Raw genomic sequence first — 19,882 nt, forward strand, 5'->3', positions numbered from 1 at the left:
CAACAATTCTATTTTAGATTTAATAGAAATCTGAGTTACACGAATTTTGTTTTGATCGAGTTAATAAAAAGAGTAATGTTTTAGATTTTAACAAAAATCTATAATCTATTCGCTAGAGAGTATTTTGTGTTCTTATATATTTTCTCACGTATCTTTCTTTTTTTGAAGAGAGCTCATTTAGTGGCGGACCCAGGATTCATAGGGACGGGTAGCACAATTTTTTTTATTGATGCCTTATCTCGACGTAAAATAACGATACTGACTAAATTATTACGATTTTTTTTAGGATTTTTGGCTATTTATAATGATTGTTAAGAGTTTTTGGCACTTTGATAGTTTCCATTTATTATTTAATTGCTCAAGTACGTCTTTATGAGTTATATTATTAGGATAATCTTTTGAAAGTTTTGAAATAGTTACATAGACGGGTATCCCATATTTGTTTGACCCGTAGTACCAATAAATAATACATCATTTTCTCAAAAAAATTACACTACATGGATATAGCGGACCCGTAACCCGGGCTACCCCTATGTTCTATGTAGGTCCGCCCATGGAGCTCAAAAGTTAACGTTTACTCGTTACTCATGCCACCTCTGCGGCTCTGCATGCATTCATGGATGTAATATACATGGAGCTTGGCAACCTAAAAGTTAGATGGCATGATGGAGTGCGATCGATATGCCTGGTTAACCAGTCTGTCATGGAAATCTGGATATAGACATAAATTGAAAAATCATGAACATGACTTTTACATTTGAATTGAAGAAAGAACATGACAACTTGAATTTGGCGTTTGAATTGAAGAATATTGTGTCTACTTTTCTATTCAAACATGTCATATATACTATTCAATTTATATATATATATATATATATATATATTTAAAAGTACACAGTGTTAGTTGGTAGTGGTTCGAATCCTAAAAGTGACATCCAAGCAGACAGTATGTTAGAAATTGGAACCCGAAGGCACCCATGAAGACCAAGAGTGTGATAATACGGCCTGCACGCGTCCGAGAGGTAAATGTCCGAAACCATGAAAAATAAAATTCGACCTTCGATCTCCGAACCAACATCTTCTTTTCTAGTTACTCGAAGATGGTCCAGGTGGCCACCTGATCTAAGAAGAGGTTGTTAGATACTATTCAAATAGTGAGAATTACTTTATAAGTTTCTTGCAAATTACTAAAAAAATTAAGTCATTTGTTCACACATTATCATATAATCACAATTAAATGTGTGACAAATCAATAGTTAGTATGGATAAAAATGGTGTGACAAAATTAAATATGAAAGTCTACAACTAAAATTGTGGATTAGTGTGGACAAATTTCTATACATTTTTAAGTGTGAACTTTTGTAATCCATTATTATTATTTTTACACATTTAAAAGTGTGAACTTTTAGTTTAATATAATTTTACACAATGACAAAATGTTATAAATTGTTCATGTTAATTAAAAACGTGAATGAATGATTTTTTTTATAGTGAAATCTTCATTTTCAAATTTGTCATGCCCTTAAAATGAATTTTTCATGTGATCAAACAATTTCATTGATTATTCCAAACTTTCACGTCTGGGATGTCATTCACTTTATGAGTGTACACTCTGTATCTTCAAACCCATTTCCAAATGTCATAACTATATTCTTAAGTTACGCTAAATTGATAACAAACACAAGTTAAAAAAACCCTTAATTTTACTAGATTTTGGTTGCCACATGATAGTTTGCTACTCTTTTACTTTGGTTCATCGAAACAACATGGATTTAGGCTTTTAGCATGCTTTCTTGGTTTCTTTAACTTAAAATGTTTTACTCGTATTTATTTTTGGCTTCTTAATCGTTTTGACTTTTTGAACTTCATGTTTTTTTTTTTTAAAAAAAAAGGTAATGATCAATCATCATAATTTGTTAGCCTAAAAATCCTCTAATTGATAGGATGGTGATAGGTGAAAAATCAGGGGTGATATTAAGAAAGATAATTAGTTGATTCCATGTGTTAACAAATGGATATATTAAGAGGATTTTTAGAAGCATTTATTATTTTCCAAAAAAAAAAAAAATGTCAGTGGGAGTGTGAGATGGAAATATCCATAAAATGGGCCAGGGGACTATTTTGATGGGCTTTTGAATTAACCAAACCCAGTAGTTAAAACTAAGGGGGTGTTTGATATAATGGAATGGAAAAGGTGGAAAGGGAATGAGAAAGACTTCTCATGTTTGGTTGCAATGGAGAATGAGAAAGAGAATCGATAGAATCGAGAAGTGGGAATCGATTCCATTCCCTCAATTCTTTATAAAATGTAGAGAATTGATGGGAATGAAAATTTTTTATTTTTATTTTTTGTTTAGTGATGTTATATATATTAAATTTAATTATTATTCAAAAATTTGTATTTTTTTGTATATTTATTCTCTGTTTGTACCAAACGACGAAATTCATTTTCTTTCCAAACATTCATTCTCTTTCCACTATATTCATTCTCTATTACATTTTCATTTTCTTTGATTCACTTCTACCAAACGTCCCATAAAGGAACGTGTAGGTGAAAAAGGATGTAATCCACTCTCTGATATAATCTAACGGATGAGATGATTTATCCTATTGATCTGTTGGGCTTGGAAATTTGAAATAGACGGATGAGATCTAAATTAAAGTCAATGCAATCTAATGGTCCAAAATCCAAGTCAAACTTCCCACGCCTCGCAAACTAGAAATAGGGAATACCATATCTCACCAGGGACAAGGACAAGGACAAGGTATAAGGAGCTGGGAATTATATAATCTCTATACATAGGAGATGAAAATATAAAACTGTCAGGTATCTCAGTTTAGGTGTCAGAAATTCATATATTAATTTTTTAAACCATAAAAATCATGGGGCTTAGACATTTATTCATTAAACAATAAATAATAAAATATTAGTATGTGAAGGGTTCCACACCTAAGCTTAGGTGTTTGACAACCTTATATATATATATATATATATAGGGGAAAGATAATTTGAGACCAACTAAAAAAAGTCCAAAAAAGGACCATTGATTTTCGTAAGTTACACACCACCATCATGATCTACTATGATATACAAGACTTTTTTGTAAAAACACTAAGACTTTCAAGCGACGGGCCCACAGAAAAATCATGTGTAAGTTAACTTACACACTTACACATGTGTAAGTAACTTACACATGATTTTTCTATGGATCCATCGCCGGAAAGTCTTAGTGTTTTTACAAAAAAGTCTTGTATATCGTAGTAGATCATGATGGTGTACAAAAATCAATAGTCCTAGTTGGTCCTAAAATAAGAGATGGTCTCAAATTATCTCACCCCTATATATATATGGAAAATGATTAATCAACCTAACTCATATGCCTAAAAATCAACCTAAAACCTTAAGAATTTGACATATGTATTCCACTAATTTTCTTTCCTAATCTTGCCCCCTGATTTTTCCACATGTCATCATATTACTATTAAGCATATCTTTAGGCACACCAATTAGGTTGATTTATCATTATCCTATATATGTGTGTGTGTGTCTCATTAGAATATATGTCGAATGGGTTCATAAACATATACTAAATTACTTCGTACAATGGAATTGTGGAAAATAATTTTGTTTAGCGGGTTCAACTACATTGTTTTTAGACGTGTCTAATGCCATGAATACAAAATATAGTGTAAAAACACTAAATATATATACTCATATATATACTTCAATGCACGAATGTGTTATATGTCTTAAAATGTCACATGCATACACATTTAGTGTTCTACAAGTTATCATTAATGGATACTTGACTTAAAGTCTTTCTGGTGAACGGTAGCTTTTGGAAGATTTCCATTAGCCGAAAAATGTGTCCTGCAACCAAAAGAGTCATCAAGCCGACCCAAACCAGAACGATTCCATTCACTATATTCTTGAACGTCTGTGACTCTGGTTTTGGTGTCACAACTGATATGGCAACCAAATAAGTGAGTGACATAGATGCAGTCGCTATCCACATTATAACCATTAGAATCCACAAGAACACGCGATGCCTCAAAAAGGGTAACCCGCTAATAAGCAACAGGATAATGCTAAGAGTTGCAACAAATCCCACCGTGTTGCAAACCAGAAACACATGGTAAAGATTTGGATGATTATATACCATGACAGCATATCCAGCCCGACGGGCTGGATCAGTGGACGACCCATCTTGCCAAACGCCACTAGGAGGATTAGTACCTGCTTGAAAGGCCATGGTTGCTATCAATGATGCCACGACCATCAGAGTATTTCGTTTCTTGTCCAACCAGTCATCGTCGTTCTTCAAGTCTTTTTTATTATTATATTGTCTTAAGTTTTCTAATACCAATTTGCTTCTGGATTTATGAGAAATTTGTCCAAACAAGCTTTCCTTTTTCGAGCCAACTGCTCCTGCTCGTGTTAGGGACTGTATGATTTGTTGATCTTTCATATCTCTTGGACCTAAAGCCAATATGTCTATCGCTTTTTCCCCATTTTCGTTTGATGCATTGACTTCTATTGTTGTATCAAGTAGCAAGAAGTTTATAGTCTAAAAAATGTACACGATTTAGAGTCAATTAGTCATTGAAAGTAGTATTAATCAATCTTGCAAAATGAGCAAATGTTTTTGTAATTAGTACCTCACCTCAATTTGTTTGTCAGCAACAGCTAGGTGAAGTATGGTATTACCATAAGCATCCTCAGTGTTTACAAACTTGTGATCACCCATAGTCTCGATTAACAACTTCAAAACCTCAAGTTGGTTATGCTTCACACACAAGTGCAAGATGGTGTCTTGCTGCACCATGGATCGAGCTGCATGAGTTTGAGCTTGCACCAGCACTTTCACCACTTCATATTGCCCCTTGGTGGCTGCAAGATGAATTGGGTTTCTCCCATCACGGTCACGTGCAAGGCATGTCTCAGGTTTAGCCTTTACCAACGCCTTAACTATTTCTACACGGCCTTTTGCAGAGGCTAAATGAAGAGGCAGACGTTTTTGTGAATCACAATCGGTAGCAAGATCAGGTTTTCGGGTTAGGATTTCCTTGACAAAAGCAATATGTCCAAGCATTGACGCAACGTGTAGAGGCATGTCGTCGTGATGGTTTAAGGTCACCTTGTCAAGAATGAGTGGATCTTCTTGAAGTAACATGAGCAAGACGGTTAAATTTCCTTCTAATGATGCATCGTAAAGAAGCCTTTCTCTTCTCTCCATGTCTTAGTTCACATAAAGTAGCTCGTACATAGATGTTTACCATGTATCATTTTCCTTTATACATATTAACTGGATTAATAAATTAGTTGTGGAAGATTATACTAGTAATAGTTTTCTAGTCAATTTATGGGGATGGAAGATTCATTCCAACTGAAACTTCTTTGGAACAAGTCGCATATTGTTTGTTGAATAATTGGCACAATTCTTTACCAACTTACCAACTGCTTATGTAATTTACTCTTCATTAAGAATTTATATATTAGAAATTTGAAAAAAATTGGGGTTTTTTAGAAAGATTTTGAAAAAAGAACATAGATTTTTTTAATTTTTTTATTTTTTGTAAAACTAGTATACCCGATGTTCCTAACGCCTGTGAGTTCACACTTATACAAAACCAAACTAGAAACCGGAGTTCCCACCTCTTTTTCCAAGCTTCTTGGTTGAACACCTGTTTTTGCAATATCTTTCCATAAATTACACCTTATTGCAAACAAATAAATAACAATAAACCGGGGCTATGAGCTATCTATGCAATGTTCGTAGAAATGTCATCTAATGTAACTATCTTACTATATTATACTGACTTGTATATTCAATATCTATTTTCATTTTAAAATTCAAATCACTCTTTTAATTTAATCATCATAATCATCTAGAAATTGATTTTTCCTCATTTGAAATTATGGTATAATACTTCTGCATGCAGGATAGGCCCATACTGAGTTTCTACAATCATCAATAACACAATGGTGAACTGTATGAAGAAATGCATCTTGAAATCCGGGAAGAACATCAAACCAAATTATCATATCATAAAAACAAAACTTGGTAAGGAACATCATGTAATGCTTACGACTTACCAGACTACATTAGACTTCTAAAACGGAAAACAAAACTTCAGAAAATACAACACATATGAAACATTTCACGTATGATTTAACGCATATTGAACATTTGCACAGGCCATTTGCGTTTTTGACCATCAAAACCAATAGCAGTTACCTCCAATGAAATATCAATGGTACGATGTTCAACACCACGTGCTATGCTGATGCGTAAATCTATTTTGATGGCTGGTTTGATCTCGCTACCAACCATTGAGGAAGTCTCGTTGACTGACATATTGGATGCTAGTGAAATTGGTTCACGGAAAGTGAGTAATGTTTGAGACCAGTGTGTTGGAGGGGTGTATGGTGATGTCGACAAAACGGTAGGTTTTTCTTTGCAAAACCTGCCTGTAAATGAGGTATCAAACCATAAGGCGACTCCATAACACTTAGTTATGGTTGATTCTACCTCAGATGAATTTGATGACTTGCGTTCTAGCTGAACGCATGCAGTGAAATCAACTTCATCGTGTTTCATCGTCACCAAGTCGAAAGCCTGGTACAAACGGAATAACATGAAATCTTGTTGACATAACATAGCTAAACCAAAAGACTAGAAAATGAAAATGTGGGCATACGACCTCTAAACGGGTCACCGAAATCTTTTATTCTTCTATTAACTAGTATGTTACATATGGTTACAAAAAGCTGTATAAACTCGTGTACCCATTTGATCCCCCCTTTTCCATATCTAACATTCTTGATTGTACCAATTTGACATGTTAAAGATGAAGCATAAGCCCGTATGGATCCATTAAAAAATAAATGGGCCGAAACTGCCAACTCCACAAAATAACATTCGATAGAAGAGTGGCCATAACATGTATTTTACAGATACTTGGGTCACTTCCAATAACATAACATCTGATAGTATTGGCATTAGGAGTTTAGAACAATAAAATACCAAGTTAAACCAACCTGGAGAAGAGCAGTACCCGTCACCAAATTATTTGCATCTACCACATCAACGATAGGAAAATGAGCAGCATCTCCAACCAGTTCGTTACCGATAGAGGACATGTTGAATCCGTAAACATTTTCCCAGAATGGGATGCTGGTAGCACCTTTTCCAAATCCAGCAACAAACTAAGATATAAATGAAAAAGAAAAGAAAAGAGAACAGTTAACACAACTTTTTCTAATCAAAATTCAGCAGAATTAAGAAGCCTAGAGTTACTAACCATGGTAGCTGTGTCCGGAAGCATAGCACCTCCAGGCTTTAGCCAATGATCTCGTGCAACAAGCACTGAGCTGAGCATTGACTCGTAAAGTAGACAGTACCCCATCCACTCACTCACTAAGACATCAATACTCTGGGGCTCAATTTGTCCAGATTCAATAACATCTTCGACCATGCTATTGATAACTTTAACTACTCCACTTCCCTGATTTGGTGCCTGATTCCACAGCAGACCGTTGTCTTTTGCAATCTGCAGATTATAAAACCACAACAAAAATCCTTAAAGAAGAAGATAATACTTTGGCAGACCGGATAACAGGTCAATAACATTGGTAAAGTTTGAATATGTCACCTTGTAAGTTGTAACACACTGCCCAATATTTTGTTGATATTCTATAGAAACTTAAGAACATGTTTTCTAGTTTACCATTTCCAATTTTTTAGAAAATGTAAAGGGTTTTTCATTTCTAGAAAATCTTGAAAATTTTGAAAACGCGTTCAAAATAAAAGATGCAAATTTCATTTTTCCATCTTATAAAACTAGAAAACATGTTCAAATTCACTTGTTTTTGTTTTTTATTTCTCCATCTTATTAGCTTGGAAAACAGAAAATAGAAAACGGAAAACAAAAAAAAAAGTAGTTTTCTAATTTTAGTTCAAAAAGTGGAAACAAGGATTTTTGTTTTCTTGGAAAACAAAAATGGAAAACAAGGAGTGTTTTCTCGAACTAAACTCGCCCTTAGTGTAGCAAATGCTCACGGTAATTATATTACTCCAACAATACTAACATTCTGATAAAAGAAATTTAGAAGGTTTAATGCATCTGAAATACACTTTTCACCCATTTCATTTAAAGCTATTTTTTCTTGATAAGATAACAGATACCCTGAATTGGCCCATTCACTTACAAAGGCCACTTCAAAAGAAAACCAATGCTACCTGAGAGGCTACTGAAGCCATCTTATCACTTGCTTCCACTGCATTTACTACTAAGGCCCCTGCTTGGGCTGCAAACAGACTAGTAAACATAAAACTTAGAATTAGACAAGTTATGGGAGGAAGAGTCGAGTATAAGAAAATTACAGATTTCACCTTAGTATCCCTGTACCACAACCAACATCCAAAACAACAGCACCCTTTAAAAGAGAAGGATTGTCTACAATAGCTTGTCTATAAGCATCCGTCCTTACCTATATAACATAACACACTACCACTCAATTCTAAGAAACGGAAAAAAAGTAACAATCAACAAATCAATTTAAGAGCATACAATTTCAGGGAGTAACCAATACCTTATCACTTATCATCTCTTTATGTATACCAAACGAACTATATGAGCCAAAATAGTCCTTATTCACAATCATTATTTCACGCTCGGCAACATTGACAGAAGAACTTCTTGATTTTCTATCTGAGCTTGCGCCGTTGTTTTTAGAAATAGAAGAAACCTCGTTTACTGAATCCTCTTTGCAGGATTCCAGAAGCTTAGAGTTAATAGCATACGCTTCTAAATCAGTTTTGTCATCAATGTTCATGTTTTCTAAACCGTCTATACTTCTGACCATGTCGTCATCATCATCAATTTCTTCATCTTCATCAAAACTATACAAGAGATGGTCTTCTTCCATATATGGTTTAAGGTACATATCATTGTCCCATGGAAGATTAGCAAACTCAATAGCCGATGGTTCATGTAAATGATCTTGTAGCTTTTGCCTAGACTCACAAGTACTTCCACAGATCCAACATCGATTCTGCGCCACCTGTTTTCAATAATAAACATGTAAGTGATACTTCTATATAGTACTCACACCAAAATAATCACTCTTCACCGAAAAATTTTGATATGTTCTAACAGTAATAAACAATACTAAAGTAAAACAAGCTGTGTTTCAATAAGCAATTTGCAAATACTTGTTTATTATAACTTTTTTTGCATAGTGAAATAAAAAAAAACAGTTAGCCTTCAATGATACTACAGCTACTGCTATTGGCAAACACATTTTACCTGTGATCTAACATAATTGATTAGCTTGAAACAACCGTAAAAATCCAACTTCATCGTTGTCTTAATGCTTCCAAAATCAAAACGATGGCTCGACCGACAATGCTCGAACAACAAACTACTGGAACTATATTTAGAATCACAAAACAAACATATCATTTCTGAGTCAACATCATCTTCCCCTTCTTCTCCATCACCAGTCCAATCATCCCAGTTCTGCTCTCCCTCTTGTTCATCATGATCATCCTCATCATTATCAAAATCTTGTGAATTATCCAACATTTCTTCTTCTTTTTCTCCATTCAACGACTCAAGATTCTTGTTAAGTGGACCCACCATTTTATCTTAATATCCAAAACAACAATTAATCAAATTTATAGATAAGAGGACTAAAATAAACTCATAAAATTGAATTTGCATTAGGATTTATCTATTTGTATAGGACTATTAATACAAAAATCGAAAAGGTTGTGCTTGTATTTAAGTGAAATTATGGAAAGTAACAAACTTGGGGAAAGTGAACAGAATTAACAGTAGTTGATAAATATATTATAAAAAAAAAAAAAAAAAAGAGATAAAATGAATACCAGTAGTGTGACTATGAAACAGAGGTTGACTAGGGTTTTTCGCCCAGAAACTATAGAGATAGAGATACAATATAACCCCTTAAACCCTAGCAAACAGATTTTAGTGATAAGAAATTTTCATTTATATCCTTATTTTACTCTATATACTAACGAGAGCAAGTATCCGCGCATTGCGGTGAGCTGATGGGGTGATAGGTTATAGAGTGTGATAGCCAAATGCCTTAGCTGTACGGGTTCCGCTATTGGATTTAAAAAATATCGAATGACATCTCTAATGAAAGAGCATGGAATTTTAAGAACACCCATATTATTTTTATTATTTATCGATGTGCGGTTTTTTAAATAAATTTTTTTGAATGAATTTGAGAAATAAATGATTTATGAAGGAGAGAAAAAAAATGATTGGTTGATATTCGAGGAGAGAGAAATGATAATATAGTTATCTATACTATTTTATAAAGTATTTTGTCATTTTTTAAAATCTCAAAAGATGATTTGAACTACCTAAATTACCCTCTTTCTTCATTCACTAATTTAAACATCTCTACCTAATATACCTATATCTATATCTATATCTATACTATCTTATAAAACATTTTGCCCTTTTTTAAAATCTCAAAAGATGATTTGAATTACCTAAATTACCCTTTTCTCTATTCACTAATTTAAAATCTCTACCTAATATATCTATAATACCCTTAAATCTCAACCACTCATTTTTTTTCTCTCTCCTCAAATCTCAACCACTCATTTTTTTTTCTCTCCTTCATAAATCATTTTATTTCTCTAACTTATTCAAAATCTTTTATCTCAAAAACCGTATATCTCAAAATGATTTATGGATGAGAGGAAAAAAATGAGATGTTAAGATTTGAGGAGAGAGAGAAAAATAAGTGGTTGAGATTTAAGGGTATTATAGGTATATTAGGTAGAGATGTTTAAATTAGTGAATAAAAAAGATGGGTAATTTAGGTAGTTCAAATCTTAAATTGAGAATTTAAAAAAGGACAAAATGCTTTATAAGATAGTATAGATATAGATATGTTGTTACGCAACAATTTATACCACCGCTATGTTAATAAAATTGTTATATACTTGATGTTACAATTATGGAAGTAAAGGTCATGTTTGTGATAGAATCTGAAATAATTGGAACTGAATTTAATTCCATAGCATGTTTAATTGTCAAAAGATGGGAATTTCATTTTATTGGAATTAATTTGATGAAATTCTCATTTCTTGTGGTTATTTCTTCCCTGTCTTGAATTATGAATATTTATGAATGTTTCTGTAAAATATTTTATGAATGTTTGTATCTGTTTATTTGTTTATTTTATGAGGCATGCACATAAGATACAATTAATGTATTAAGTTCCTTTTTTTTCCTAAAAAAAAAAAGAAAAGAAAAGAAAAAACAAACCAACATTGTTCTTGAAAAATATAATCTTCATCTTTTAAAAAAATATTAACCATTTGTCCGGTATTAAACAATCAAATAGAGGTGATCCTTAGGGTGAAAGAGTGTGGTTGTCAATTTGTCAAAAAGATGCAAGTTGGCTACCAATGAAAACTTACCAAAATTTATTAATGCTTAGCAACTTAAAAGGGTGGTAAACAAGTCTTGGCCAAAACTAATCAAAACTACCATCAATGCTTATTGTAATCCTTTGATGCATAGCAAACATTAACCAAAAAGAATAACAAACGGATCCACTAGGCCGATTCTCCAATTGCTCGCCAAAAACAAAAACGAATCACAAGCAACGGGGTGAGTAACCACAAAGAACCACACATTGCCAATAAAAGAAAACCGATCATACCTTTCACCTTTACACCATTATGTTTTTAACCTTACACCATCAAAATAATGACTTTGACCTGTTTGTCCTATCAGAGATTAGTCACTTCCAACATCGCAACCGTTGATGACCCATTTTCATCTTCTGAGGTTCTTTGTCTCTTTCTTTGGAACTTGATAATGGATATTGTATACAAAGGTATGATTTGATGTAACAAAAAATTTGCTAATTTGATGATAGTTAACCTTAACCAATCTAAGACATTATTTGATCCAACAGTTTAATGACCAAAAGGATGACCTCAAAAGTTTAGAAAGAAAAGGGAAAATTTGCTAATTCGATGATAGTTAACCATAACCAATCTTCTTTCAAGCTTTGAGTTTGTGGAATCATCATGAACACAAGATCCTTTGAGAATTGTTTGTGTATTCCAAATTACCATTCCAAATCAACATTGAAGTGCTCGGGATGTAGTTAGCTATGGCCAACATTGACAACAACTGGCATCATTTCAATAGTAATAGTTTTTTACTTTTTTTGTAGTCTAAATATTGAACTGTGTTATCTAGTCTGATGGTGTTATAACTAACAAGTCTTTTGTTACGTTAAAAAGATGATCTAATAATGTATTACAATTGGTTACTTCAACACCTGTTCATTCGGGTTATATATTTTGGAGTCTGATCTATTTTCCTGGTTATTGGTTACATTTAATAAAAAAAATTTGAGGTTCAAGTTCTTATATTCTATTCTACATAATAAGACATAAAACTAATCATGAATTTTCTCGAAAAAAGAAAGTACCACTTGGTAACTAATGATCCATGCTCTCTATATTGGAAAAAAAAAAAAGGTTCATTTGAATATATAACAATTATCAATAATAATAATAATAATAATAATAATTAATAATAATAATAATAATAATAATAATAATAATATAATAATTAATAATAATAACAAGAGGATAAAAAGAGTTCTTCGGTTGGCACAAAGTTGTGCAGTAAAGTCATGGATATCTATGAATGCCCCTAAAACATGACACAAGTACCCAACCTTTTGGGGGAAGAAAAATCTAAAATTGCTAGAAAATTGTACTCCAGACAAAATTACCTTCTGTGTAAATACAATTTGGAAATTCTGGTAAATGGGAGAGATCTTACAAACCTTTTACGGCGACTATGTCTCTTAACACTCTCGTGTTTCAAATTGTCTGAAGAAGAGTCTCTTTGAACTTCCCGAGGACTTTCAGGAAAATGACCAGTGTTCCGAGTGAATAACGCAATAAAGAAGCCCTCTTTATCCTTCACGGGATCCGTTCGGAGTAGATGTTGTGCTGCAAATCAGATAAACAAATGCACTAATTATGATCTTCCCATGAGACTGTTAACTGTTAAATTAAAACCGACATAATATAAAGGGTTTAAGCTATAAATTGGTCATGTACTTTTTGTTTTGTTCCAATGTAGGCAATGAACCCCCAAAAAACCAATGTAGGTAACATAGTTCCCAATTTTGATGATGATGTGTTATATGATTAGTCCACATAAGCTTTTCTTTTAACAAGATTTGAAAGTATGTTACCTACACTTCAAAAAAATCTACTTATTTGCCCACTAATAACAATTACAAACTTATTAGCAGTTTAGCAATTCTTTCATCACAAGATCGTTCATTGTTCTACACATTGATTATTAAAAAGTGCTTTAGATGCTTAAATATTCATGAATCACCCAGCTCAAGGTGTTAATCTTGGAACTAGAGGGGAGTACTGAACTTTATCATGGCAAATCAGCTCATTTACTTATTAATGGGTTGATTTTGGTTATATTTTATCTCAAAAAAGTAAGACAGGACCAATAACGATATTCAGCTAAAACGGTAAATGAGTCCAATGGGTTGAACACGTCAAAAGTCACCCAAAGCGTATGTTTAGTAGCTAAAATGTATTATTTAGAAACTTAGACTATGATTGCCACAATAAGTCAATAACATACCCTTGCTCTCTTATAGGACGCAACAATAATTTACACAAAAAGTTAAAATGGACAATCCATCCAGCACATTAATTATTTAACAAATTATTGTTACTAAAGGGTTACAAGACTTACATCCATCAACAACCGGGAGACCACGACGGGGCCATTGTGGAAATGGAGTTGTAAGTTGAAAACCGTAAGAAACAGCAAGAGGTAGCACTGATTTAACGACATCTTCATTCTCAATTTGGTGAATAGAACATGTGCTGTAGACTACTTTCTCAACTGTTGGAACTGAAAAGAGTAAGGAAAAAACTATTATGCACCGAAATGAGCTTTTGACATTGCAAACTTATTAGATTCAACATTGATGGTCAATGTCTAAGTGATGCTATCACCACATGAAGAAAACTTTACTATTTCCCTATCAAGTTCACTTTGAATTGATCTCTATCCTAGTAATAAGAAAGCCACATTAAAAGATCTTGTGGGCAACTTTAACCAATTGATAACAAACATGTCAACTTGGGGTAGTTTTTCAACCATCAGTTGTCAAACTGGTTAAATTGGAAACAGGTTGAACAGTTGAACCAACCCATCTATTCAAAATAGACGAGTATAAAACCTCCTGTTTCAAACATAAGATTATCATTGTAACAACGTATATATATTAATCGTCTACAAAACACTAACCACTAGTAAAAATTATGATATAACACAGTGGCAGAACTTGAACGATTTTAATGGGAAGGCCAAACTAATTTTTCCTGTAATATTTTATATTAATTACATGTCCAGTTTAAGTAATTGTATTTACAAAAATAAAAAATTGGGGCCCCAAAACTCCCTATGGTCTACCTTCTACACTATGTTCGGCCTATGGTGGGTCGTCCAAACCACCCGACCTGACACCATTTTGACTGATCACCAAACTCACCCATTTTACCACCACTATGTAAGACCATATATTGGATATTTGGATTAGAATTTTCACATAGCATAATAATTTAATAAATCGGTCAAATTCAAACTTACAAGAAAGTGCATGAATTAGAGCCTTCTCCTGGAAAGCAGCAAGTTTAATAAGTCGGCCTACATCACCACCATCAGCATCACCTACCCAGCATAATCATAAGAGGATAAATGCACCAAAATTTAGTAAACAGAAAATAAACTAGAGTCAGACCTAAAACTAGTCACTTGATGTATGAAGAACAAAGATTTGAATGGAGTTTCCAACTTTTATCAAGTATATTATCGTAAAATTGAGCAGGTTAGGTAAAGACATAAACCGACTATGGATCAACTCACAAACTCTATTTTTCATTTCTTTTCTTAATTAATATGAATAACTAATGTGTTAAATGTCAATACTTAATCCGATTACTATAGTATAACAATTACAACAATACTAAAAATATTTTTGACAACAAATGTTTTAGGAGGTCCACATTGGGAACTTTGGACCTACTTGACCCGTTTTCATATAAATTATTGAGTTATTTTACTTATTTAACCTATCTGACCCATTAGAAATAAACTATAACCCACTCACCCATCAGTTGGTCGAAATTGTTACATCTAAAGATCAAGTTGATGCAAGGTTAGGAATTTACCTGAGGTATGTGATGGGAGCAGATGATCCAATCTATCAGCAGCAGTCCCAGATCCAGAACATGAAGGGTCTAACAGTATAGCACGAACCTAAAAGTAGGCAGCAGAAAACAGGTAAATAAATCCAATGACCAACAGATGATGCATAGATTCAATAGTAGAAAAATGTGATCCATCGCCAAAGTAAGTATCTAATTGATACCCTTTCAGTCGTTTTAGTTTCTACAATAAAAGAGTAATTAGTACCTCTGAATACTTGTGATCTTCAGGATTCAAGTTCAAGAAGTTCTCGTGCAAAACTTCCACGTCTATATATCATGTAAGGTCTAACAAATTAGAAAAATGAACCTGCCTGATAAACTAAACCTCCAGTGATAATACAATTTTACAAGTTACAAGCACGGAAAATCAATAACCATATATAATACTAATGAGGATACTAGCAGCACCCGCCAGCTCTTTGGTGTGTTCCAAGCGCTTAATTCTATCTTTATTAAGTTCACAAGCAACAACTTTTCCCTCTCCTTTCATAAGAGCAGCAAGGTGTACAGTTTTGTTTCCAGGGGCAGCACACGCATCAATAACCTTTAACAAGAAAATGAGTTAGATAATTGCAGTTTATTCAAGAATAGACAAAATTCTAAAATGATTGACTATATACACAAATATAACTCAAGCATAAGTACCTCCCATCCTGGTTTAGGTCCGAGGGCAGCCGCTACCATGGAGCTTGCCTTACTCTAACACGCAAAACATATGTTATAACATTGATGTAATCATAGATAATCGTACAAACTGCAATGGGAGGTTATGAAATCTTACTTGCATAAATACACTTCCATTTGTCACTAAAGGATGCTTGTGCAAATCAGTCCCTCGTGGGAGCACCAATAAATCTGGAATCATGTCATCCTTCTGAACCTGTAGGAATTATCAGCAAAACAAAGTGAGCACCGAGCAACCAAGAAGAAACAATGATAATGATTTTTAGATATTGAAACAAAAAAGAATGATGATCATATTCATATGTTACCACATGCTCTTTTGCGAGTTCAAACACGGCTGTTTCAACATCCAGTTTCAGAGTATTAACACGGACATATCGAGGTTTTCTAGCATCGTCTGCAACATAACAGTAAGTGATGCTCATTGTAGCACACAAATAAGTAGACTGAACATTAAGAGTGTTTTGCTAACAAAATAAGGAGGTGTTGGCTTCTTTTAAAAAAAAAAAACATTAGCAAGAGGAACAGATCTTAGGAGACACACACACACCATTAATATGATATTCAGCCATCAAATCTTCTAAACGTTTTGCTCCCTTTCTCGCTAAGACCTTTGCAAGAGCTGACTGTAGTGGACCTTTCCTGAGAAGGAGATACTTTTCTGCATCTCCTGTTAGAGATGCTTCCTATAAAGAAGGTCGAAATCACAGTAATTAACTTAGGAAAATTTTGTTACTTGTTCCACTAGTATCCATGGTTAATTCACAAGTTGTCATTAAACAAATCAACACACACACACACACACAAAAAAAAGTTGTAGATAATTCAAAACAAAAGTCAAGGTACCTGTCCAAAAAGAATGTCATAGACAATTATGTACATCAACTCCTCTTGCCTCTGCTATCAATATAATTAGAGCATCAATGTTACCATAAAGAAACAAGATTATCAAAAGGGGTAAACATAAAAAAAAGGTTTCTAAAGTTAGTTGTATTACCTTCCATTTGCTGTTTAGCACATTAGCAATCTCCATTACATCCTTAATGATCGGAAGATCTGTGAGTATGAAAAAATATTGCTTTTAATTGTGAAAACATGATAACATTGAAGGGTTTAACATAAGAAGGAATAAGGGCTTACATTTAAGGGTTTGGCAGACTAAAGCAAATGTAGCTTTTTTGTTTCGAACGGAAGGACTATAAACTAATGTTTTTATTGACCCAACTGCTTTTCTTTTTGCGTCTCCCTGCAATACGCTTTTCAACACTTTGGCGGCTTCACGGCGCGCGAAATATGATGACCGCTCGACGTTAGTCACCCGCCGGCTCTTTGGCGCCGCCACCGGAGCCGATGGTTTTGTAGGTTTTAGCATCGCCTTCTTGTTCTTATAACTGTTATTGTTTTTGCTTTTCACCATGACTAACCACCTGCTGCGTAGGTTTGAAACCTGACACGAAGAAAGAAAGATGTAATAATAATTATATAAAGGGTGTTTTCAGTTTCGGGCCGGCCAGTTGAGCCGGGCGTAGGTTACATGGGATTCAGCAATAATGGGTCCGGTTCACGTTGGGCCTTAAAGCCCAAAAGATGGTGTGACCATCTTTTTGAATATACCACTAATATGTTGTATTACATATAAGGGATTATTACCTAAACAAACAAAAATATAGGCCTATTTTATGAATTAAACATGATTTTGAAAACTTACCAAACTAAACAAAATACCGGTGAGATTTATGTACAAACCACACGGATCCCTTTTACCCAAACTTGGCCACTATTTTTCACTCCCTCCAACACCACCATCTTCTTCCTTTTTCTATTTCCCTTTAAATTTGTTATGCAGATTTCTTGTGAAAAAGAAACATGAAAGCACCTATATTACTTTTTTCTTCCACCCAAAAATCACCTCCTTCAATTAGTTATTATGTTTACTCTAAAAATCAATCATGGTTCTATACAACACGAATTAACTTCTGTCACCGGTCAAAAACCGTCACATAAACCATCATTCGAATCAACGAAGTTAATTACTAAGCTGATGATTCTTCAAACCGTAGTTTTCTATATATTTAACCTCTTTTTCTGATGAAGTTAATTATTATAGATTTTGCAATTGTATCTTGCATAAAATCAATCAGTTAATGGATACATTAGTGGAGGGGCTAAAAAAGGGCTTTACACAAAGCTTGTTGAGACAATTTTAAATAACTTTCAAAGAATTTATATATACTTAGTTTTTTTTGTTTACAGTCAAAGATTGAGAATTTGTCTATTTTATTCTGAAATATTAAATCTTGTCATGTCAAATATTAAACGATGTCGCACATAACAATGACTAAATTTCAAAAAATTGATAACAGCAAGAATTTGAGTCCCCAATCTCACTTTGTCGGATCAACATTGCAAATTATACTAATCTATACATTGTAACAAAAAACAATGATCTAGAAATAGGAGGTGAAAAGGAACCAACTGAATGGATAAAGAAGTCAAAAAATGATACAGGATTGGTCTGATCGAGGGTGCTCTTATACCTTGCCCTAGAAACCTTGGTTTATATAAGAAACGGTGTTTGCCATCTTCTTCTTATAAGAGTTAATTTTGTGCTCCGCCATGTAGTTTATCCAAACTTATTCCATCATATTTAACATCTTGACTGCATTAATAACATTGATCAATAATCCCCTGATGACTAATAAGGAACTTGCGAACATACCATATGACAACTTGGATCTGTAAACACTAAATATGTAGTTGCAGAAGAAGAGGAAAAGGAAAAGGAGTTTTTCTGGACCTTTCTATATGAATAGTTTGAAGAAAATCAAACGTATATATCAACAACTCAGATTCAAGGAGATGTTTTGGGTGAAAGAAGAAGGTAATGGTGGTTTCATGTTTCTTTTCCAGAAAAAATATGTAAAAGGATTAAAGAGAAAAGGGAAGATGGTGGTGTTGGGAGGAGTGAAAGGTGGTGGCCAAGTGGTGATATATGATTGGATAAGGGAATCCGTGTGGTTTGTACATTAATCTCACGCATATTTTGTCTAGTTTGGTAAGTTTTCAAAAGCATGTTTAATTCATAAAATAGGCCTATATTATTGTTTATTTAAGTAATAATCCCATATTCCTATTATATAATTATATAATGCATATTTAACACAAATTTATGAAATAGGTCAAATCTAAAGTATATTGAGTCTAATCATTATACATAAAGATGCTGAATTCAGATTAAAAAACCATTAAAAGGAACAGAAAGCTTATATATTATAAGATATACATTTCAAATCCATTGTATTTTTTCATTTTTTTTCAAAAGGCAAAGTCAAATAAAGGATTTTGAATATTTAGGACAATTCGTGTATATATATATATATATATTTTAATGCATCAAAATGATGTTTTTTAAGTGTTCTTACCGTTCTTATTTTAAGACTGTTCTCACCGGAGTATTACTCTCTCTCTATATATATATATATATATTCAAAATCATAATTTAATTGAATATATAGATGTATATAGGGAAAATAGGTTTTACCAAGGATCGATTCGACTCTTACTATACACGGTTCCATTACAAAGACAAACTACGAGTATTAACTAAATGCAAATAAGTCCAAAATAAATAAAAACATCGTTTACATGTTTTGTGAACATATACAATAGTATAGTATTCAATATATTTTAGGTCCGCAATTCTTTGTATGACATACACTTTCTCTAGGATCATTTTGAGGTGGACACTAGACGCTGATCATGGTATATACGTGGTTCAAACAATTACTCTAGCTTTGCGCTAGCTATTTACATACGTACATAGGGATTAATATGGTTAACATTCAACCTCAAGAAATCAAGACGCGACA

General features: G+C 33.2%; 3 protein-coding genes across 4 annotated transcripts; all 3 read right to left on the reverse strand.

The window, feature by feature from the left end:
- Window positions 1–3,782: 3,782 nt before the first annotated feature.
- On the reverse strand, window positions 3,783–5,237 carry LOC122597640 (ankyrin repeat-containing protein At2g01680-like). The gene is made up of 2 exons (XM_043770215.1): window positions 4,665–5,237; window positions 3,783–4,568 (listed from the first exon to the last, which is right to left on the reverse strand). Exons 1-2 carry the CDS (start codon window positions 5,235–5,237, stop codon window positions 3,783–3,785), a joined length of 1,359 nt encoding a protein of 452 aa, XP_043626150.1.
- A 788-nt stretch (window positions 5,238–6,025) lies between these two features.
- On the reverse strand, window positions 6,026–9,975 carry LOC122596012 (probable protein arginine N-methyltransferase 3). The gene is made up of 8 exons (XM_043768509.1): window positions 9,897–9,975; window positions 9,313–9,653; window positions 8,597–9,067; window positions 8,397–8,494; window positions 8,244–8,322; window positions 7,306–7,554; window positions 7,043–7,210; window positions 6,026–6,620 (listed from the first exon to the last, which is right to left on the reverse strand). Exons 2-8 carry the CDS (start codon window positions 9,646–9,648, stop codon window positions 6,174–6,176), a joined length of 1,848 nt encoding a protein of 615 aa, XP_043624444.1. The 5' UTR covers window positions 9,649–9,653; window positions 9,897–9,975; the 3' UTR covers window positions 6,026–6,173.
- Window positions 9,976–12,616: 2,641 nt separating this feature from the next.
- Window positions 12,617–17,454, reverse strand: LOC122596540 (25S rRNA (cytosine-C(5))-methyltransferase NSUN5). Of its 2 annotated transcripts, none has more exons than XM_043769139.1 (13): window positions 17,154–17,454; window positions 17,011–17,069; window positions 16,860–16,910; window positions 16,564–16,699; window positions 16,322–16,410; window positions 16,111–16,209; window positions 15,975–16,028; window positions 15,729–15,873; window positions 15,535–15,596; window positions 15,291–15,378; window positions 14,710–14,790; window positions 13,807–13,968; window positions 12,617–13,031 (listed from the first exon to the last, which is right to left on the reverse strand). In XM_043769139.1, the coding sequence occupies exons 1-13, from the start codon at window positions 17,428–17,430 to the stop codon at window positions 12,805–12,807; spliced, it is 1,530 nt and encodes a 509-aa protein (XP_043625074.1). In that variant the 5' UTR covers window positions 17,431–17,454; the 3' UTR covers window positions 12,617–12,804. The 2 variants fall into 2 exon arrangements, with proteins under 2 accessions (XP_043625074.1, XP_043625073.1); XM_043769138.1 differs by having other exon boundaries at window positions 16,860–16,913.
- Between the last annotated feature and the right edge of the window lie 2,428 nt (window positions 17,455–19,882).

This window comes from Erigeron canadensis, chromosome 4, assembly GCF_010389155.1.
Source record: "Erigeron canadensis isolate Cc75 chromosome 4, C_canadensis_v1, whole genome shotgun sequence".
NCBI classification, from domain to species: domain Eukaryota; kingdom Viridiplantae; phylum Streptophyta; class Magnoliopsida; order Asterales; family Asteraceae; genus Erigeron; species Erigeron canadensis.

Bases quoted from the DNA above. Each gene is read 5' to 3' on its own strand.
- LOC122596540 (XM_043769138.1), bottom strand. From the start codon at position 17,430: ATGGTGAAAAGCAAAAACAATAACAGTTATAAGAACAAGAAGGCGATG. The intron at 16,210-16,321 runs GTAACATATGAA...TAATTCCTACAG, and splicing joins AACTCGCAAAAGAGCATGTG to GTTCAGAAGGATGACATGAT. The intron at 13,032-13,806 runs GTAAGTCTTGTA...TCTGATTTGCAG, and splicing joins TCTCCCGGTTGTTGATGGAT to CACAACATCTACTCCGAACG.
- LOC122596012 (XM_043768509.1), bottom strand. From the start codon at position 9,648: ATGGTGGGTCCACTTAACAAGAATCTTGAGTCGTTGAATGGAGAAAAA. The intron at 7,555-8,243 runs GTAGCATTGGTT...TATAATCTGCAG, and splicing joins TGGCTTCAGTAGCCTCTCAG to ATTGCAAAAGACAACGGTCT. The intron at 6,621-7,042 runs GTTGGTTTAACT...CGTTTGTACCAG, and splicing joins CGGGTACTGCTCTTCTCCAG to GCTTTCGACTTGGTGACGAT.
- LOC122597640 (XM_043770215.1), bottom strand. From the start codon at position 5,237: ATGGAGAGAAGAGAAAGGCTTCTTTACGATGCATCATTAGAAGGAAAT. The intron at 4,569-4,664 runs GTGAGGTACTAA...TACATTTTTTAG, and splicing joins TTGCTGACAAACAAATTGAG to ACTATAAACTTCTTGCTACT.